Genomic DNA, 16,020 nt, shown 5'->3' with positions numbered 1-16,020 from the left:
AGCCTGGGAGCAGGGGGTCGGGGCACGGGAGGAGCCAGCCTGGGAGCAGGGGGTCGGGGCACGGGAGGAGCCAGCCTGGGAGCAGGGGGTCGGGGACTGCTGGGGTACCGTTTTTCGTACCGGCACAGTCCTTGTGGCCACCCTCGCCTTCCTGATCGTCTCCAGACGGAGGCGTGACGCTGGAGAGCCAGGGCGCCTCTGTGCAAGGCGGGAGCGCTGGCTGGCGCTCGAGGAAGGCTTAACGTCTTTGGGGGCAGATACGGTGGTGGGGCGGGACATGTGCACAGCAGTGGGGGAGGTACATGGGCTGGAAGGTTTGGGGCATTTGGAGGAAGGCTCGGGGCAGACCGGGCTCCTGGGGTGGGCGGTAGGACCATGTGGCCGGGGCTTTAGCTTAGAGGCAGAGCTTGGTTCCACAGGGGAAGCTGATGGAGTCAGGGCTCTGCGGTGACTGCCCGGGCTGGGGGCCTGCCTGTAGGAGCTGCTCAGAGGTGAGGAGGGCAGAGAAGAGGAGCCTTTGGTAGGGACAGGCAGGGGGAGCTGGGTGGGCTTCCTGGGAGAGGACAGCACCGTCTGGAGGTTCTTCTTCGGTACCACAGCAGAACCTTTCCTTGCCAGGATGGGTGTGCAGGCAGGGGAGGGAGTGTATGACCGGCAGCTCTGTCCTACAGGGGGTGGAGATGCTGATGAAGAGCAGGACGAAGAGGAGGAGGCAGAGGAGGAGATGAGGCCATTAACTGCAGCAAGAGGGTCCATACGAGGGGGATTGGGTGGAGCGTTGTTGGCACGGTGACCCCCCAAACCAGGTGGGCCCTTCTGGAAGGCCAGGATCTTCTGCTCCAGTGTGGTGAACTGCAGCACCCGCAGAGGGTCATACTTTGTCAGGAAGCCCCTCAGGGTGTCCCAGCCCCCACCGACTCGCACCATCACGTGTTTGCCGTGCAGCATCTGAGGGAACAAACATTCCCACATCATCCCAAAGTCCACACCATGAGCTTTCAGGCAAGCAGTGACCGTTTCGCTTCAGCTCCTGCAATAGCAAATGCAGATTAACCCGTCTGCACTGAGGCGTTGTGCCCTGAATAGCAGCGGAGATGTGATGTAATCACCTTCCACTGCTATTGGCTAATGAGCTTACATGTGTCCAGCCACGGCCTGCGGCAATGAACTTGGCACCGCTGCAGCTGCCAGAACGCAACAGCTAGCAGCTAATCTCTGACACAACAACACAAACACTCAGAGCCGAGTTCAAACTGACCGGGACAGAGAGACGGAGATACTCACTCTGATGAAGATGGTCTTGTCGCCCAGTCTGTAGCGTCCCTCTGACAGGTACTCTATGGACACCTTGTTGGAGCAGTTACAGGGTGGGTCATCCATGCCGAGCTCCTGCAGGGGCAAACCAGCAGAATCATTTATCATCTCTGATATACACAGAAACGGTTTAGAGTCAATAAGGAAGATGGATCTTCAAGTGTCGGAACGAATCTCAGGACAATAGCTGTGCTTCCACCAACCATAGGACTGTGCTATATGACATTTGAGGTGTTTGTTGTTTTTTTTTTTTGTTTTTTTTTTTAAGAGCACCAAAATTGGTTTATTTGACAAAACTGCCATGGAAACACCTTTTTCACATCACACAAGTCACATGATCAACAACCGGATGATGCCACTGGAGCAAACCACAAAGACAGGAAGTATTTGGAGGATCACGGTGCAGCACACTTTTCACTGACTCAAGTGAACAAACTTGGTTGTGTGATTTTTATCTGTGATTTTAATTTTCCGGAAACACCACAATTGTGAAGTTGTTGGTATTCCAATATTAGCGGAACATTTGACATAAAAACGCAGCTAATGCGAATAATGTCCAGCATTCCCCTCATTGTATCCCATAATGTCAGCACGGTTTGTTAAAAAATTCATTAAAAAATAACAGTGTGGATCTCTGCAGCTCCTCCAGTTCCATCAGGCCTTTCAGCTCCTATGAATAATCCTCCTCTTGATTGACCAATCAGTTTAGGCCATTTGTTGGGTCTTGATCGCTTTAGTACAGGAAATGCATTACAGTTTGAAATTGAAACCTGACAAAATGTGCAAAAGTTAATAGGAAATAAATACCTTTGGGAGAAAAAAGAAAAAAACCTTTTAAAGTCTGAACAGCTCAGTTTAAAGCCAGATGCATTTGGGAATATGATTAATCCAACTGTGTCCGTTTTTAATCCAAGCCATTTCCCGCTTCACTGACCGGTTATTTTTAGAGCTGTCGTCTCCTCTGGGAGGAAAACAATCAACCCGACTGTTGCTGCTGCGCTCTCATCCACTCAACCAGACTAAATACGTAAACCCATCCAACCGGCTCCACAGCCCCCCCTTCAGGAGCGCTTCAACGTCTGCGCCCGCATGTGTGCGATGACGTGGCTCTGCACATGTGACTGAGTCAGAGCGCCGGCGGGGCGTCACGTGGATCAGCCGCTGTCGTCGGGGGAAACGGGGCCTGATCTCACCTCTGGCTGGTAGAGCGCCCCGTGCTGGCAGCACACGCTGAAGGTTTTCACCACGGCGGGAGGTTCCTCCGTCATCAGCAGCGTCTCCTCCAGCTCGATCTCCTTCTCCAGCTTCACCAACACGGGCGGCTCCACCCCATATCTGGGACAGGCGGAGACGAGTCAGGACTAGGTGGCGCCGAAGAGAGACTCAAAGGGTCTACGTTCAGAGGGGCCAACTCACCTGGAGACGATCCGGCCGACCTCCAGCAGACACAGACACACCTGCCGAGGATCCTTGTGCAGAACTAGAGCAGAGAAAACACCCGTTGGCAAGAGGCAGGAGACAAACATTCAGGATTTAAAAAAAAACATGATAAAAATTATTTTTTAAAAATTCAAAATCAGATCAGGGCTTTCTCCAGTGTTTTATAAGCCTGGCTGTCAGGCTTTACTCCCCCACCTGCATCATTTGTCTTTTTTTTTCTTTTCTAAATATACAGTGACATTAGCTGCATCTCCATTGACCATATCAATACATAATTTGATTTATGTCAAATTCACTTAATGGAAACGCACCAATTTTGAAAAACTCATTTTTCAATAAAACTTTTTTGGTCATATCAAATTTACTTTTGCAAAGCTGCAATGGAAATACTTTTTTCCACCCATCGTACGAGTCACATGGTCAGCAGCCAGATGTTGCCAGTGGCGCAAACCACAAACAAGAAGACGACAGGAAGTAGCTGCAGGATGATTGTGCAGCGTGTTTAACTTATTGTGTGAACCAACTTATTCACATGTGATTTTAATTGCGTTTCTTAACTACTGGAAACACAGAAACTGCAAAATTGTGGGAGGGTTTTCAATATTACCAGAGTATTGGCAACGTTTGTGCACATTTGTAATGGAAACTGCTGTACACACACCTGGGGTGAAACAAATGAAGTGCAAACAGTTTAATTCAATTTCTTTTATGTTTGCCATCTTTAAGACTTTAAAGCTGACAGGAAATTTGAAAATATTACTAGGCATCTATGCGTTATTGGAAGACAACAGTACCTAAAGCCCAATGATAAACATTTAACTCAAAAACACGGCGGGTCGCTGGCTGGCCTTCCTAACGCCTCTACCAACAGGCCTAGCAGGTTCTCTGGTGGGAAACTCTGATCAGGAAAAAATAATTTGAGCAGCAGATGTTTGGGTTTCCTTCCAAACTGGGATTTGGAGTTTGATCAACTCAAATGAAGTGATCCCACTCGGAGTGATTGCTCCCGCCATCAGATCCCATTTAGCCACTAGGAGGTCCAGCTTAACCGGACTCTGCTGCTCAGATCTGTAGGGCTGAAAGCTTAAAGCTCAGATCTGCTCCGTTTGATCAGCTGATGCAAACCGCCTTGGTGCCGTTTTGTTCACCAGTGTTCTCTTTAAAAAAAAAAAACAAAAAAAAAAACTACTTTTGACCCGAGTGCAGATATACTTTTCAAATAAAAATCAGAAGTGTGGTATGATGGCTAACATTGTCACTTGACAATCAAGCATTACTTGCTGTTTGTCTCGCTTATAGAAACCTACTTTAAACTTTGTGGCAAAATGAGAAAAAGTGCAAAGGGAATGAGTATTTCTGCAAACCAGGTAACGTTTAAATAAACTGATACATGGAGCGTCGAGAAAAAGTTTTTGATTTTCACTGTAACTTCTGTTACTTTTAATGAATCTACAAAAAGATTTTTAATCTGTGACTAATGTTAAAGATTATAGCTTCATTTGGCCTCAAACTTGAATCTTTTCTTTACAGCTGCATTTTAATAAGTTACTCAACTTTCTTTGTAAAAGCCACAGCTAAGTTTAATAGTTCACTAAATCTGGTGGGCAGGTCATTTCAAACGTCAACCTCAGAGGTCATGTCTGCAGGAATCAGGCTGAAGCCTTCTCGCCTCTCCTGACTAGACATTAAACCTGAACATTTGTCTAAAGGTCCCAAATGAAATGAGAGTTTAGTCGTCTGGTTGGACGTGTTCTGGTGTTTACCGAGGCCCTCCGACTCAAACAGGTAGGTGTCGTCCACGCCGACGTGGCGGCACCAGGCCAGGAAGTTGGCTGTGTTGTCCCGGGCAAAGAAGGAACCCGGGGAGGCGTCGCGCTTACAGGCCACCTTCCTGGTAGGGAAGAGCTGGACGGGAACCGGAACGTCAAACTTATGTGGAGGTGGAATGTTAAAGTAAACATTTTGATGCGTTTTCACGTCTTACCTTAGGTAGCGCTGTGGGGCAGGTCTGGGCGACCTTGGTCTGCAGGGCGCCGATCAGCTGGCAGAGCTTCACGCCGTTATCCAGCTCCTCCATGAACAGCTCGGCTCTCACCTCCTCGCCTGGAAAAACCACAGAGCGGTTAAAAGCTACAAACCAGAGGAACATCTTCCCTTCTCTGCATGTTCCTGAACAGGAGGCCACATTAAACACCGCCGCTTCCTCCTCCAAGGGGCTCAAGCGCTCCCACGCTGCCTCTGCTGTAAATCAAAGCCGGAGGGAACAATACGGCCGCACTAAGTGACAAAGATTGCTCTGTAAAAGTTGACTTCCACCCGACAAAGGGGTCAGCCTCAGGGCTGGAAACTTTATCCCACCTGTTGGTTCGCCGTTTGAAACGTCTAAAAACCTGAAATGCAGGCCATCCTGTCCACGGGAGCACCAACTCACGTTGAGCGCCGAGTACCTGCCCACATTCCTTGTGCTGGCAGCCAAACATTAGGCTGTGAAACCCTGATTCAGCAACAATAGAGTCAGTTTCAGGTTCCTCACTGCTCCATTGTGCCACATGGACAATGGGTGTCCGTATAATGACAGCAGCAGAGAAACTGAGGGATTCTGTTCCGCTCTGCGGTTTCCCCAAGAGACGCTTGGAAATTGAAGCGTCGAAATCTGATTACACACGAGAGCCGCATTGATAGTTCATCGGTACGTTCCTGGCCTCTGGGGGGGAACTGTTGGCATGCAACACACACACAGCTACGGTTGAAGGCAGATGGAAAACTGACTGGATCAAACCTTGTTGTGTCATAACAACTAAAAAAAACAAATTAACCGCTGAGGAGTGTGAGGAGGAGCTGATGTGGAAGTTAAACCCACCCAACATGCCGCTGAGCCAGATGGCCAGGTCCTCCTGCATGGGGACCAGCGTGGCCTCGTGGCGGACCGCCAGCCACTGGTCATACTGGAAGACGTTGGAGAGGCCGGGGCCGTGGCGCTGAGCCAACGGGCTGCGGGGGCACCTGGGACTCAGCAGGGGGGCGTTGAACTTCTCGCTGAACCAAACCTGGAGAACAAAATAAATCAACTGAGCTGGGGGAAAAAAAAACAAAAAAAACAAACAAACATGCAACTAAAAAAAAAAAAAAAAAAAAGAGGAAAAACATGCAACTAAAAACACCGTAAATCTAAAGGTCATTTTACAGACAGAAGGTTTTGGTGGAAATTAAGTTTGCGTCTGTTAGCCTCACAGCAAAGCTGGCAAATACAGGAACTTAGAAAAGTTAGCATCTGAATAGAAAAGAAACCAAAAACAGAACAAAAAAAAAAAAATACCAGAAACCATTCCATTTTTCTAAATTTTAGTCATTTTATAAACAAAGGCTAACTGGTTTGGTTGGCCAATAATTTCCTTTTAGTGGTCGTTAGCCTTGTTGCACAGCTAGCAAATACAGGAACTTAAAAAGTTGGTATCAAATAGGAATAATAAAGTTAAAGTCAACCTTTTCTTGTGATCCAAATTTGTCTGTGGGAACACAAACGTCACAAAAACTGTAGATGAGGGCAGCTGAATTTTACTTCAGTGCTTCTTTTCTTCCATTAGCCATTTTTAACCCAACATTCTCAGACAGGCATCATTTTAAACAGAGTTAGTTTATGGTATTTATTTTCCTAATGCAGCATTACAAGTAAGCATTTCTTGCATTGATCATCATGATACTACTTTTTTTTCATAAGAATTTTGATTGGTTGACAAATTCAATGACGTAAAAAAAAAAAAAAAAAACTTTACATTTTCACCATGGTTTGCTCAATAAGAATATCAAATTTGTAAAATGCGATTCAAAGCAGTTACTGTGTGCAGTTCAGTGATACAAGTCATCATTATGCGACTTAAATATGACTCTTGAAAAACATTCCATCATCTGTGGGGCGATGACAGCCATACAGTTACCTAAAAATGAAACAATGTTTATATGGTCAGTTTTATTATTGGAACAGAACCACAAAATGTTACTTCTTTAAGACGAAAGCACAAATGATGTTCAGTTTCCTCCTCCTTGTGTGAGGAAACGCTAGTGGATCATAATTGGTGTGAGCTATCCATGCAGAGTGAAGCCTTCACACAGTGCTGCATGTAAGCTCTACTGAAGATCAGTGCACCAACCTGACCTAGTAACCGTGGTTACTCCGTCTTAAAGCCACAAATCCATCTTTATCCATTTATAATCAACCGTATCATAAATTTTCTGCACAGCCTCATGTTATTGTTGCTTCTAATCTGGAAGAAAAAAAAAAACATATCTAATGCTGCTGTACTTTCCCAACATGTGCTCCTTTGTGCCTGAAGCCAAAGTCTGATCATATCCATCCCTGCCGTCACACACTGCCTCACCCAGTCAGCATCCTCATCTGGTCACTCAAAGTCCGTCACACAGGGTAACCAAGTGTGTGTGCGGGGGGGCAGGGAGGAGTTCTCAGTTTTATGGCTCTGAACAAAATGTATATATATTTAAAAAAAAAAAAAATTTTAAAAGTACATTCTGCCCCCAAAAAACTCCTAAACCTTCCTTTCCTTCCCCCCTAGAAAATGTCTGAGATGCATCTTAAAATTTGAATTTAAAAAGTCAAAAATTTTCTAGAGAAAGAAAAAAAATTCTGAATTTCAAAAAGCTGACTTTTGTAACTCAAATTTCCAAATGTTAAAAAATAAAAATTCAGAATCTTAAAATTTGAGTCTTTTTCAAACTACTTTCTGACTTCTGGAGCTCAAATGTCCTTGCTTTTTTTTTTCTAGAATAGGAGTTTTTCATGGAAATGTACTCCTTTTCTTCCCTTCCTTCCATCTACAATGGCCCCAATACAAAGTTGTAAAACTCAGACTGAGAAGCAGGGGACCTCCACATTCCCATCACTGGCTGATTTTCCAGTTTCCCGGCGGTCCGAGGGGGAAACCTAAGAATGAGCTGCAGATGTCCACTCTGACATCTCCGTACGTTACGTAACCAGCTGCTGATGGACCCCTCCCTCTTCCTGCCATGCAGCTTGTTGACATCTGCTTCAGATACGGCCTTTAATCTTGGTGTCGTTTGCATGTGATCAGGCGCTGCTGAGACGCGCAGCTCAATGGATGGTTGTGCTGCGGAACAAGGCGGCGAATTCATGGCGTGGCCCCGGCCGACAAACAGGAAACTTTCTGGGCAGAGGAACAGACGGTCCGTTCTACACCGAAGCAGCCCTGCTGCAGATTGTTCTGTTCCAGATTAATGGACTGGGAGCGACTCAGGCCTCAGTGGAGCAGAGCCGTGAGGTCGACATGATGATGGCTTTAACCTCAGTTTGTTCTCCACGATGACGCTAAAAAGAACTTGTTGCAACTCAGGATTACAGACAACGCTTTCACCCTAGGAAGTAAACCTTTGTTTCTACTTTTTCAAAGTTCAAGTCAAAAACATTTTTTTAATAATTAGATGGGCCAGACTGTGGAGATGTTTAGGAGATGCAAAGTAGGAAGTTGCACTAATCTGCAACTTCCTACTTTCCCTGCTGTAAAAATGACAGGACAGATGGCAAAAATCTTTTAGTCACTTTTAAAACTGAGAAAGATTGAACCATCTGTTTGAGATAAGATTTAATAGATATTTTTTAGTTTAGTTCTAGATCCAGAATGGGTGCGTTAATTAACTTTTGAGGCTGTCATCTCATTCATAGTGCTTTTTTGCAAACGATGCACGTTTTGGTTTTAGCATTTCGTTGTTCAGGGTTGAGGATGGTTTGAGTGCGTGTCACATCATTTCAAAGAAGAAAAGCAACTGGAAAATCCAACCTGTGACAACTCTGCAGATATCCTCAGTGAAAGTGAGAACAGCTTAACATTGGGATCTAAATGCCCATAGAACAGAGCCGTTCTGAGTTAATCTCACTGGGTAAAGGAATGTGGACTCGTAATCCACAAACGCCCCAGATCCTGAAACATTCTGACCTTTAATCACTAATTAAAGGTGGTTTAATCTTAAGTGGCTCAAGTTAAGCACATCAAAACTTTCTAAAGGGAAACCAAGCCATCAGATGGAAAAGAAAAACATGACAAAAAAAAATTCTCATAAGCTCCTCCCCCTGCTGCATGTCTATGAATCATCTGAACAGCAGCGTCAACAACAATCAGTTACATTTTTCAATGCGACACAAATGTTCCACCTCCAAACAATCTGCTTCAAAGTAGCAAATTCACAACTTTCAAGCTGGTTTCCTCCCACGACCTGCTAACTGACCTTTAAACTAAGCCTGAGCTGTTTACTTTAGTCCTTTTCACATCAAGTCCTAAAATGCTCATTACAGACGAAGGCATTCATTGTAAAGCTTTGGATTTCGTCGGGACAGATCCCTTTACATTGTATAATTATACAGGTTTTAATGTCTGGAAGTGCCGAACGGAACCCAAACTAAAGCTTCCGGTGGATTCTGCAGCAGTTCTTCCCTTTACAGATTGTATTTATACTTCCATGAATGCATTTCACGTTCAGCATGGCTGAGCAGATATCTGATCTGACTGTGCTCTACATGCGCAGTGAGGCTGCAGCATCACTGCATCCTCACAGCTCACCTTCCAGACCCAGAATAACCGAAACATTCAGCCACTTTCTATGCTCACTTCACTTTAACACCCCCCAACCCCAAAAGAAAATAAAATAAAACATTGATTAGTAAAATCAAAGCTTCCATTTCGTCCACAGAGACCGTTTGTAACATGATCTTTAGGATCCATCTGCTGCGTTTAAAACTGCAGAACATCCGCGCCGTGCTGCGGCCCTTCCCGCCACACGTTATGCCATCAGCACTTGGGAAGCATATTTTACATTCCCACAAGCCAACAGTGGTGGGAATGTGAGAGTCCTGGCTTTTCCAGAGCAGATGAGAGGAGCGCGCCGGTCGAGGAGGTGTCGAACGGGGACAAGGCTGTAACTCGATCCGCTTGTTGTTCTGGGTTTGGGAACGACTTGCGATTCATCGCTGGGAGGGGAAAGGGAAAAAGTGAGGAGCATTCCGCCCACTCCCTACAAGATGTGGAGGGGGGAAAACAACTAAAGGCTGGGAGCTTAGGAACGCCAGACAGGCACAACAGCAGCAGCATGGCATGCTGGGACACAGGTGGTTTTGAAGCAGCTGCTTAATTCGTCTTTATTACTGCGATGATCTGAACTGAAAAACCCAGATGGTTTATGAATAGATTTGTTTTTTCCCTTTACTAATGTAACAGTTTGTGGTCGTCAAACTGAACTTTTGAGTGAAACAAGCAGGCTCTTACCTGGATGCCAGTCTGGACAGCCATGATTGTGTTCACCAGAAGTTCACTTCTTCATTCTGTGGAGATAAAGACAAATCTTTAGGGCAGAGTTTCCCCCAGAGAACCTGCTAAGCCTGGAGGTGTTAGCAGGGCAGTCTGAAGTCAACAGCAAATCTGAAGACATCACTGGGAAATTATGCATTACTGGAAGACATTGTCAACAATGCCCAACACCTACTAAAAGGTCTTAAAGGCAAATGTAAATAAAACCATTCTAAGCCTGGTGGGCGCAAGTAGAGTCTGGTGGCCCGCCAGGCTTATAATACAGCAGCTACAAAACATGAAGAAACTTATTTAGATCAACTGCGTCCAAACTTTTCAGCTAAAACAGTCACGTTGAAATTTATTGAGGTCCACAAAATGTAGATATTTAAAAAAAATAATAATAATGTCAGGCTTTTTGCAAAAAGTTTTCCCACTTGCCTGTAAACAAAACAATACTTTAATGAAATAATGAAGTCTGATTTCTATAGAACAAGGAGCTATAAGTCATCGTACAACTGAAACGCAACATCTGCAAACAATACGCACCAATTTCCGATCATTTTCTGAGATACTTGTCTGAATTTTTTTGCGTGTATTCTCAAAGACGAATGTTCAAAAAACACCTTTTATTATTTAGTTCAGTTTTCCGTAATGGGTGTGGCAAAATGTGACTGAATGAAAGTCACAGGGTGTTTGCAGTCCTGTTAATTAAGACAATTAATGAAAAAATACATAAAACTGTGTGTATATATATATATATATATATATAGTACTTTGTTTTGTACCTTCCACTTTCAAAAGACTTTAAATTGTAACTTTTTTGTTTTGAAAGGCAGTGAAAATTCCTCAGTAAGATTATTTTTTTTGTATAAAAATAAGCTCGACTTGGAAAACCGAGTTTGTCCATGTATCAATTTGTTTTTTTAATGAGGTCAAAGGATATAAATGAGCACACTTTGTTTAAATCAATGAATGACCAGGAAGGAAGTTGCTTATTAAAATGTTTCAACACATAGCCGGATGCATCAGATCTCAAAGACAGATAAAAAATAATTTGACTATTTGAGCAGTAAGCATTCAGTAGAAGCCCATCCCAAACTTGGAATCTGCCATATTAATCATTCAAAAGGTTATAACAGCAGAAAAATCATTTCAATTTTACAGCCTTATTATTCGTAAATGTACCGATCAGGGCAACCGGTTTGCTGTGACACTTCAGGGTAGATGCTGTTGCAGAGTGAAAAACTCAGTTACCTTCTTCTAGAATCGCAGATGTGCTTAAAGTGTTCAGAATCATGTCATCAACTCTGAATAATTAGTAACTACAATGACTAAAAATGGAATAAATTAGTTTAAAACTCACAGCATCAAATGGTGCAAGGAGCATCTGTTTTTACTGAACCTTCAGACTTTTCTCAAAGGAAGTGACACAGCTGGTTTCTCCAGTTTTCCCACACAAGTCTTACCCCGACACTCAGCGGTCCCAGTGGGGAGTGTGTTTGACACAGAGGGAGTGGGTGTGGAGAAGCAATCACGAGCACACAGATCCTAATAACAGAGCTGATTTGGTCAACACAGCTGAGACAATAGTCCTGGAATACCAACCCCCTCTCCACGATCTGCTTTCACCCCAGATTTATGAATATCAGCAGCAAAAACTCTTGTGCTGCATTCAGATAACATGTTTTCTACTGAAGCACAGAGTGACAGGACTTATAAAGTAAAAACTAACCTAAACACAGAGTGCTACATCCAGAAAAGAGGAGATGCAAGTAGACGGGAGAGTCTGACATCATCTCACTTACCGCAGAACAGAAACAACTCAAACTACTGAAGAAACCTGTCCAGCGTCCAACTCCTGTCAGCCTACTGGACACATGGTGGACTAACAGAGTCAGGTCCCTGCACCGTGTTCAGATATGTTCAGCCAGAGCAGCTCCTGCCTCCGCTTCCACGACTGGTTGGAGGGAACGCCAGCGAGGGAATGACGGGAGGGAGGGAGAGAGAGAGAAAGGGATGAGAGGAGGAGGTGCACAAGGAGAACCCTGACTAATGAAGTGGCTACGCTTCACTAAGCCCTGACCATCTATGTGCCCCCCACCAATCCTATCACAGCGGGACCCCAACACAAAGCAGCCATTGTTTTCTTAACCAGTCTCATCTACGACCCAGGAACTCCCCGATCGGGATGCAATGAAACGGAAAGAGACTGGGTAGAGGAGGTGATTTACTGCCGCTTCCTCTTAGACCCCCCCCCACCACCAACAACACACCTCCCGGTTTGAACTCGGTCTGGACCGAGGAGTCAAACAAAGCTGCTGCAGAATGAGCAAACTTGAGGCGCAAAGGGCAAGCGCACGTGACGTCTTACGAGTGAGTCAGGTGTTTGCTTTGCCACAGCTGTTTCAATGACCGCGGGCTTGTTTGAGATTCACCGCTCAAATAAGCCAAGCTGACTTCCAGCAGCCTTCCTTTTTCAGCCACATTAGTTGTGTTTCCATTAAACGTAGAATTGCGCCAATTGAAATAACTAAAATAAATTTGCTTAATTTTGTTTTCGATAAGACATTTTTTTGCAGTAGGATGAGGTGGTTTTCCAGCCACATTGAAAAATATGCATTTTGCAAAACTCCAATGGAAAGACTTTTTTCCACATGAGTCACGTGACCGATAGCCAGATGTTACCACTGGCGAAAAAGACAACAGGAAGTAGGAGGAGGATTATGTTGTTGTTTTTTTCCTGGGCTATTCATCTAGTTCCACCAGAAATCTCAGTTCATAAAAAATTCTGAGTCTTCTGTAAAACTGCAGAAAACCAGTTTCCTAAAATGCTGTAAGCTCCCAAATACAAGGGGTTTGTCACTCCAATGTTTGAATAACAGCTGAAGGCGCTAGCACCATGGCTGGATGATTAAAATCTCATGTAAATGTTTGCATCTGTCCCTGCCATGATTTTTAATCACTTATCGCGTGAACACGCTCATTCAAGTTTGATTTTCGTTTACATCCTTATTAACCGGAAACACAGCAATTGCACAATTCTGTTTTCGCGACATTTGCAGAAAATAGACAAAGACTTGCACACATTTGTAATGGAAACAGCTACTGATGACAACGCCAGAGAAGTCTCTGGAAACCTCCTCAGGGCTTGCAGTGGTAGAAAGACCTTTAGAGTTGCAACAGAGAAGCATCCAGAAAGCTCTGCAGGCTTTCATGAGGGGTGACCGCTCAACAACAACGGAAAAGAGGACGAATGTTTGGCAAGAACTCCAGTTGTGTGCATCTGGAGCATGAAAGGGGCCCACACATGCGGTCAAATGTCAAGAGCAGAGGAGGGTTGGAGAACTGAAGCCAAGAGAGAAGACAAAAACAAAAAATGGTTTTGTTATGCTGCAGAAGCCGAGAATGGTACCCTAGAAAGGGCATTGATTGACCTGGAGATCTACCACGCACATTCTTCAACGGTCATTTGACAAACATGTCCACACAGTGATAGCTTTATTCTAAAATTCATTTCCCTTTTGACACTCCAAAGTGATTTCCCATGACACCCCACCCTTTCCATTCAGCAGTTACGGCTTAAGTCGAGCACAAGAGATAACCAGTGGGGTTAGACTAAGGTTGGACTCAGATAAACGCTCAATTACCAATAGGGGTTAAAGATAAAGTTCTCTTTAAGTTCTATACAACTCAATTTGTAACACAAAATTGTTACAAATTGAGTTTGTAACAATTTATCCAGTTATCAGAAGACAGCTCATCCTGCTTCATTTCCCCCATGCTGGCAACAATGTTTCATAATGTGGCTGGAATGCCACTCCCTGGCAATCTGACTTCAGCCATCAACCATAATCATTTGAAATCGTGGCATACCTCATACGTCTACTCTACTGCAAGGATATTGAAGAAAAAATAAATTCAATACAAAAATACTATATATATATTCAAGTATCTTTAAAAAGAGTCATCATGGATGGTGCTGCTGCTGGCAAAGCAGATCTCTAGCAGTCTTCCAGCGAATCTGAAGAAGCCCCTGACTGAAGACTGTACGTCAATCTCAACAGCTCAATATCCAGGGAGCAGAGACGACACTCCACAGTAATATGCCCTAGATGGCATCAGTTGTTGGCAAGCGGTGCTAATCCACCTCATTTGCTTTTGCCACTCCTCCTCAAGTCTGTCTTGTCATATGGCTAAATAATTTGCAAGCAGAAAGTTATTTTAATTTTAGCATATTTGATCAGAATCAAATGACTGGGTTTCTGAGCTACAATCAGTGCTTAGAACATTTAATACAAAACATGAGATCTTACAACTGATCTCCATAGTTCACAGAAAATACTTCATACATACTCAGATATCATTATATACCTTAAGGCTAAAGTGCTTTGTCCAGAGAATAAATAAGGAAGGAATGAAACGGCAATGCCTGGGTAAGAAAGAGACAAACGGTAAAGAAGGAACGTGATTAAGGGCAGGCTGGAACATTCACAAACCAGATCACACCACATTCCTAAAGAAGAAGGGTTTGCGGAGTAGACTGTGCAGACAAACCTGCCAGAGAACAACCAGAGTCAGGTTTAGTGGGAGGAAGCTGTAGTTCACTCTGGGAGTGAAATTACAGACATTTTCAGACTGAACCGTTCTAAGTTTACGGTAGAGTAAGCGGCACGAGCCCCGGTTTGCCCTGCAGCCTGAACTAAGCTTAGATCCCGTCTGTGCTTTTTAGCGTTCAGTAGGGGTGAAGACATGCGTGTTCCCACTTCACACACGCATACGTCGCACTGCTCTCTAGTTGTAGCCAATAATCATTTAAGAGGATTGGGGCTATTCCAGACAGCAAAGCACATCCACGACGCTACGTCATCAAAACACGCTGCACGTGGCACGCTCAGGGAGCCCGCGGCGCTTCGCTGAAGCATGCAGGCGCTCGTGCAGAAACTCAGGAGAAGAGGGGCATTACGTAATAAGTGAAGGTTCAGGCGGTGACGGACTTTTGATTTGCCGCTGAGTGACTTAAAGATAGAAAAATGAATACAAATAAAACGCAAGCCTGCACCTGAGGCTCTTCATCCCTCCAGGGATTTTTTTTTTATTATTTCATCCTAAAACACTTGAATTGTCAGTGTACTATGTTATTGTGCAAGTGTGAACGTAAAGTAGGAAGCAAAAATTAGAGCAAATTTCCTTAAATCACTTACCGTTTTGTTAATGATTAGGGTCATGCTAAGGAAAAATATAAATTACAATAATAAAGTCCTGCTTTTATGAGAATAAAGTCGATATGTGTGAAGTTGTATCCCGATTTATGTCTGATATCACGAGAATAAAGTCGAAAGAATAAGTCGCAATAATCTGAGAATCGAGAACATTTCAAGAAGTCAAAGGCATATGAAAACAGTCGTAATAATATAAGAATGAAGTCAATATTTCGAGAATAAAGCCGTAATATGGTCACTATGAGAAATCATGAATAAAATAGAATACAAGTGTAAAATCATAGCACTACAAGAATAAATTCATAATATTATGAGAACGTAAGTCGAAAGAATACGAGAAGAAAGTCGTAATGCAATGAAGTCAATATTTCGTGAAATCATACTTTGAGAAGTTGTAATACAAGCAAAAATACAGTCACAATATGTCTTGTAATACGACTTTATTCTCGTATTATTTCGATTTTGTTGTATTCATTTTTTTAAAACTCTTTAGCGTGGCCCTAATACTCAGTCGTAGTCTCTCCATCAACTTTTCAGCCATACTTCCAACGTTGGATTTAATCAGTTCATTGCAAATGCAACGATTTTCTTCTTTATTAATAACTTGAGGCAACACAAAAGCTGAGCGACATCCCTGTTAAGTGGCAGTGGGCCAGTAAACCCCCTTTGTTGGAGTCCAGAGGGGTCCTGCTGAACCAAACTGGTCCCTAGAGAATAGCAGCTCCTCCTCTATTAGA

The 16,020-nt window shown here is 43.9% G+C and overlaps 1 protein-coding gene across 1 annotated transcript in view; it reads right to left on the bottom strand.

The window, feature by feature from the left end:
- gas2l3 (growth arrest-specific 2 like 3) overlaps positions 1-12,063 on the bottom strand; it is a 13,754-nt gene extending 1,691 nt beyond the window's left edge. The window contains exons 1-9 of the mRNA XM_016681511.1: positions 11,870-12,063; positions 10,041-10,096; positions 5,615-5,801; positions 4,739-4,857; positions 4,518-4,659; positions 2,731-2,794; positions 2,508-2,649; positions 1,285-1,389; positions 4-948 (exon numbers count right to left, since the gene is read on the bottom strand). Of these exons, the coding sequence (XP_016536997.1) occupies positions 4-948; positions 1,285-1,389; positions 2,508-2,649; positions 2,731-2,794; positions 4,518-4,659; positions 4,739-4,857; positions 5,615-5,801; positions 10,041-10,064 (1,728 nt within the window). The 5' untranslated portion in view covers positions 10,065-10,096; positions 11,870-12,063. The remainder of the gene's footprint in view (positions 1-3; positions 949-1,284; positions 1,390-2,507; positions 2,650-2,730; positions 2,795-4,517; positions 4,660-4,738; positions 4,858-5,614; positions 5,802-10,040; positions 10,097-11,869) is intronic.
- Positions 12,064-16,020: the final 3,957 nt, after the last annotated feature.

Source organism: Poecilia formosa, unplaced genomic scaffold, assembly GCF_000485575.1.
Source record: "Poecilia formosa unplaced genomic scaffold, Poecilia_formosa-5.1.2 Scaffold284, whole genome shotgun sequence".
Lineage (NCBI taxonomy): Eukaryota > Metazoa > Chordata > Actinopteri > Cyprinodontiformes > Poeciliidae > Poecilia > Poecilia formosa.
The sequence above is the reverse complement of the archived record's forward strand: the minus strand, read 5'-3'. Positions and strand labels throughout refer to the sequence as shown.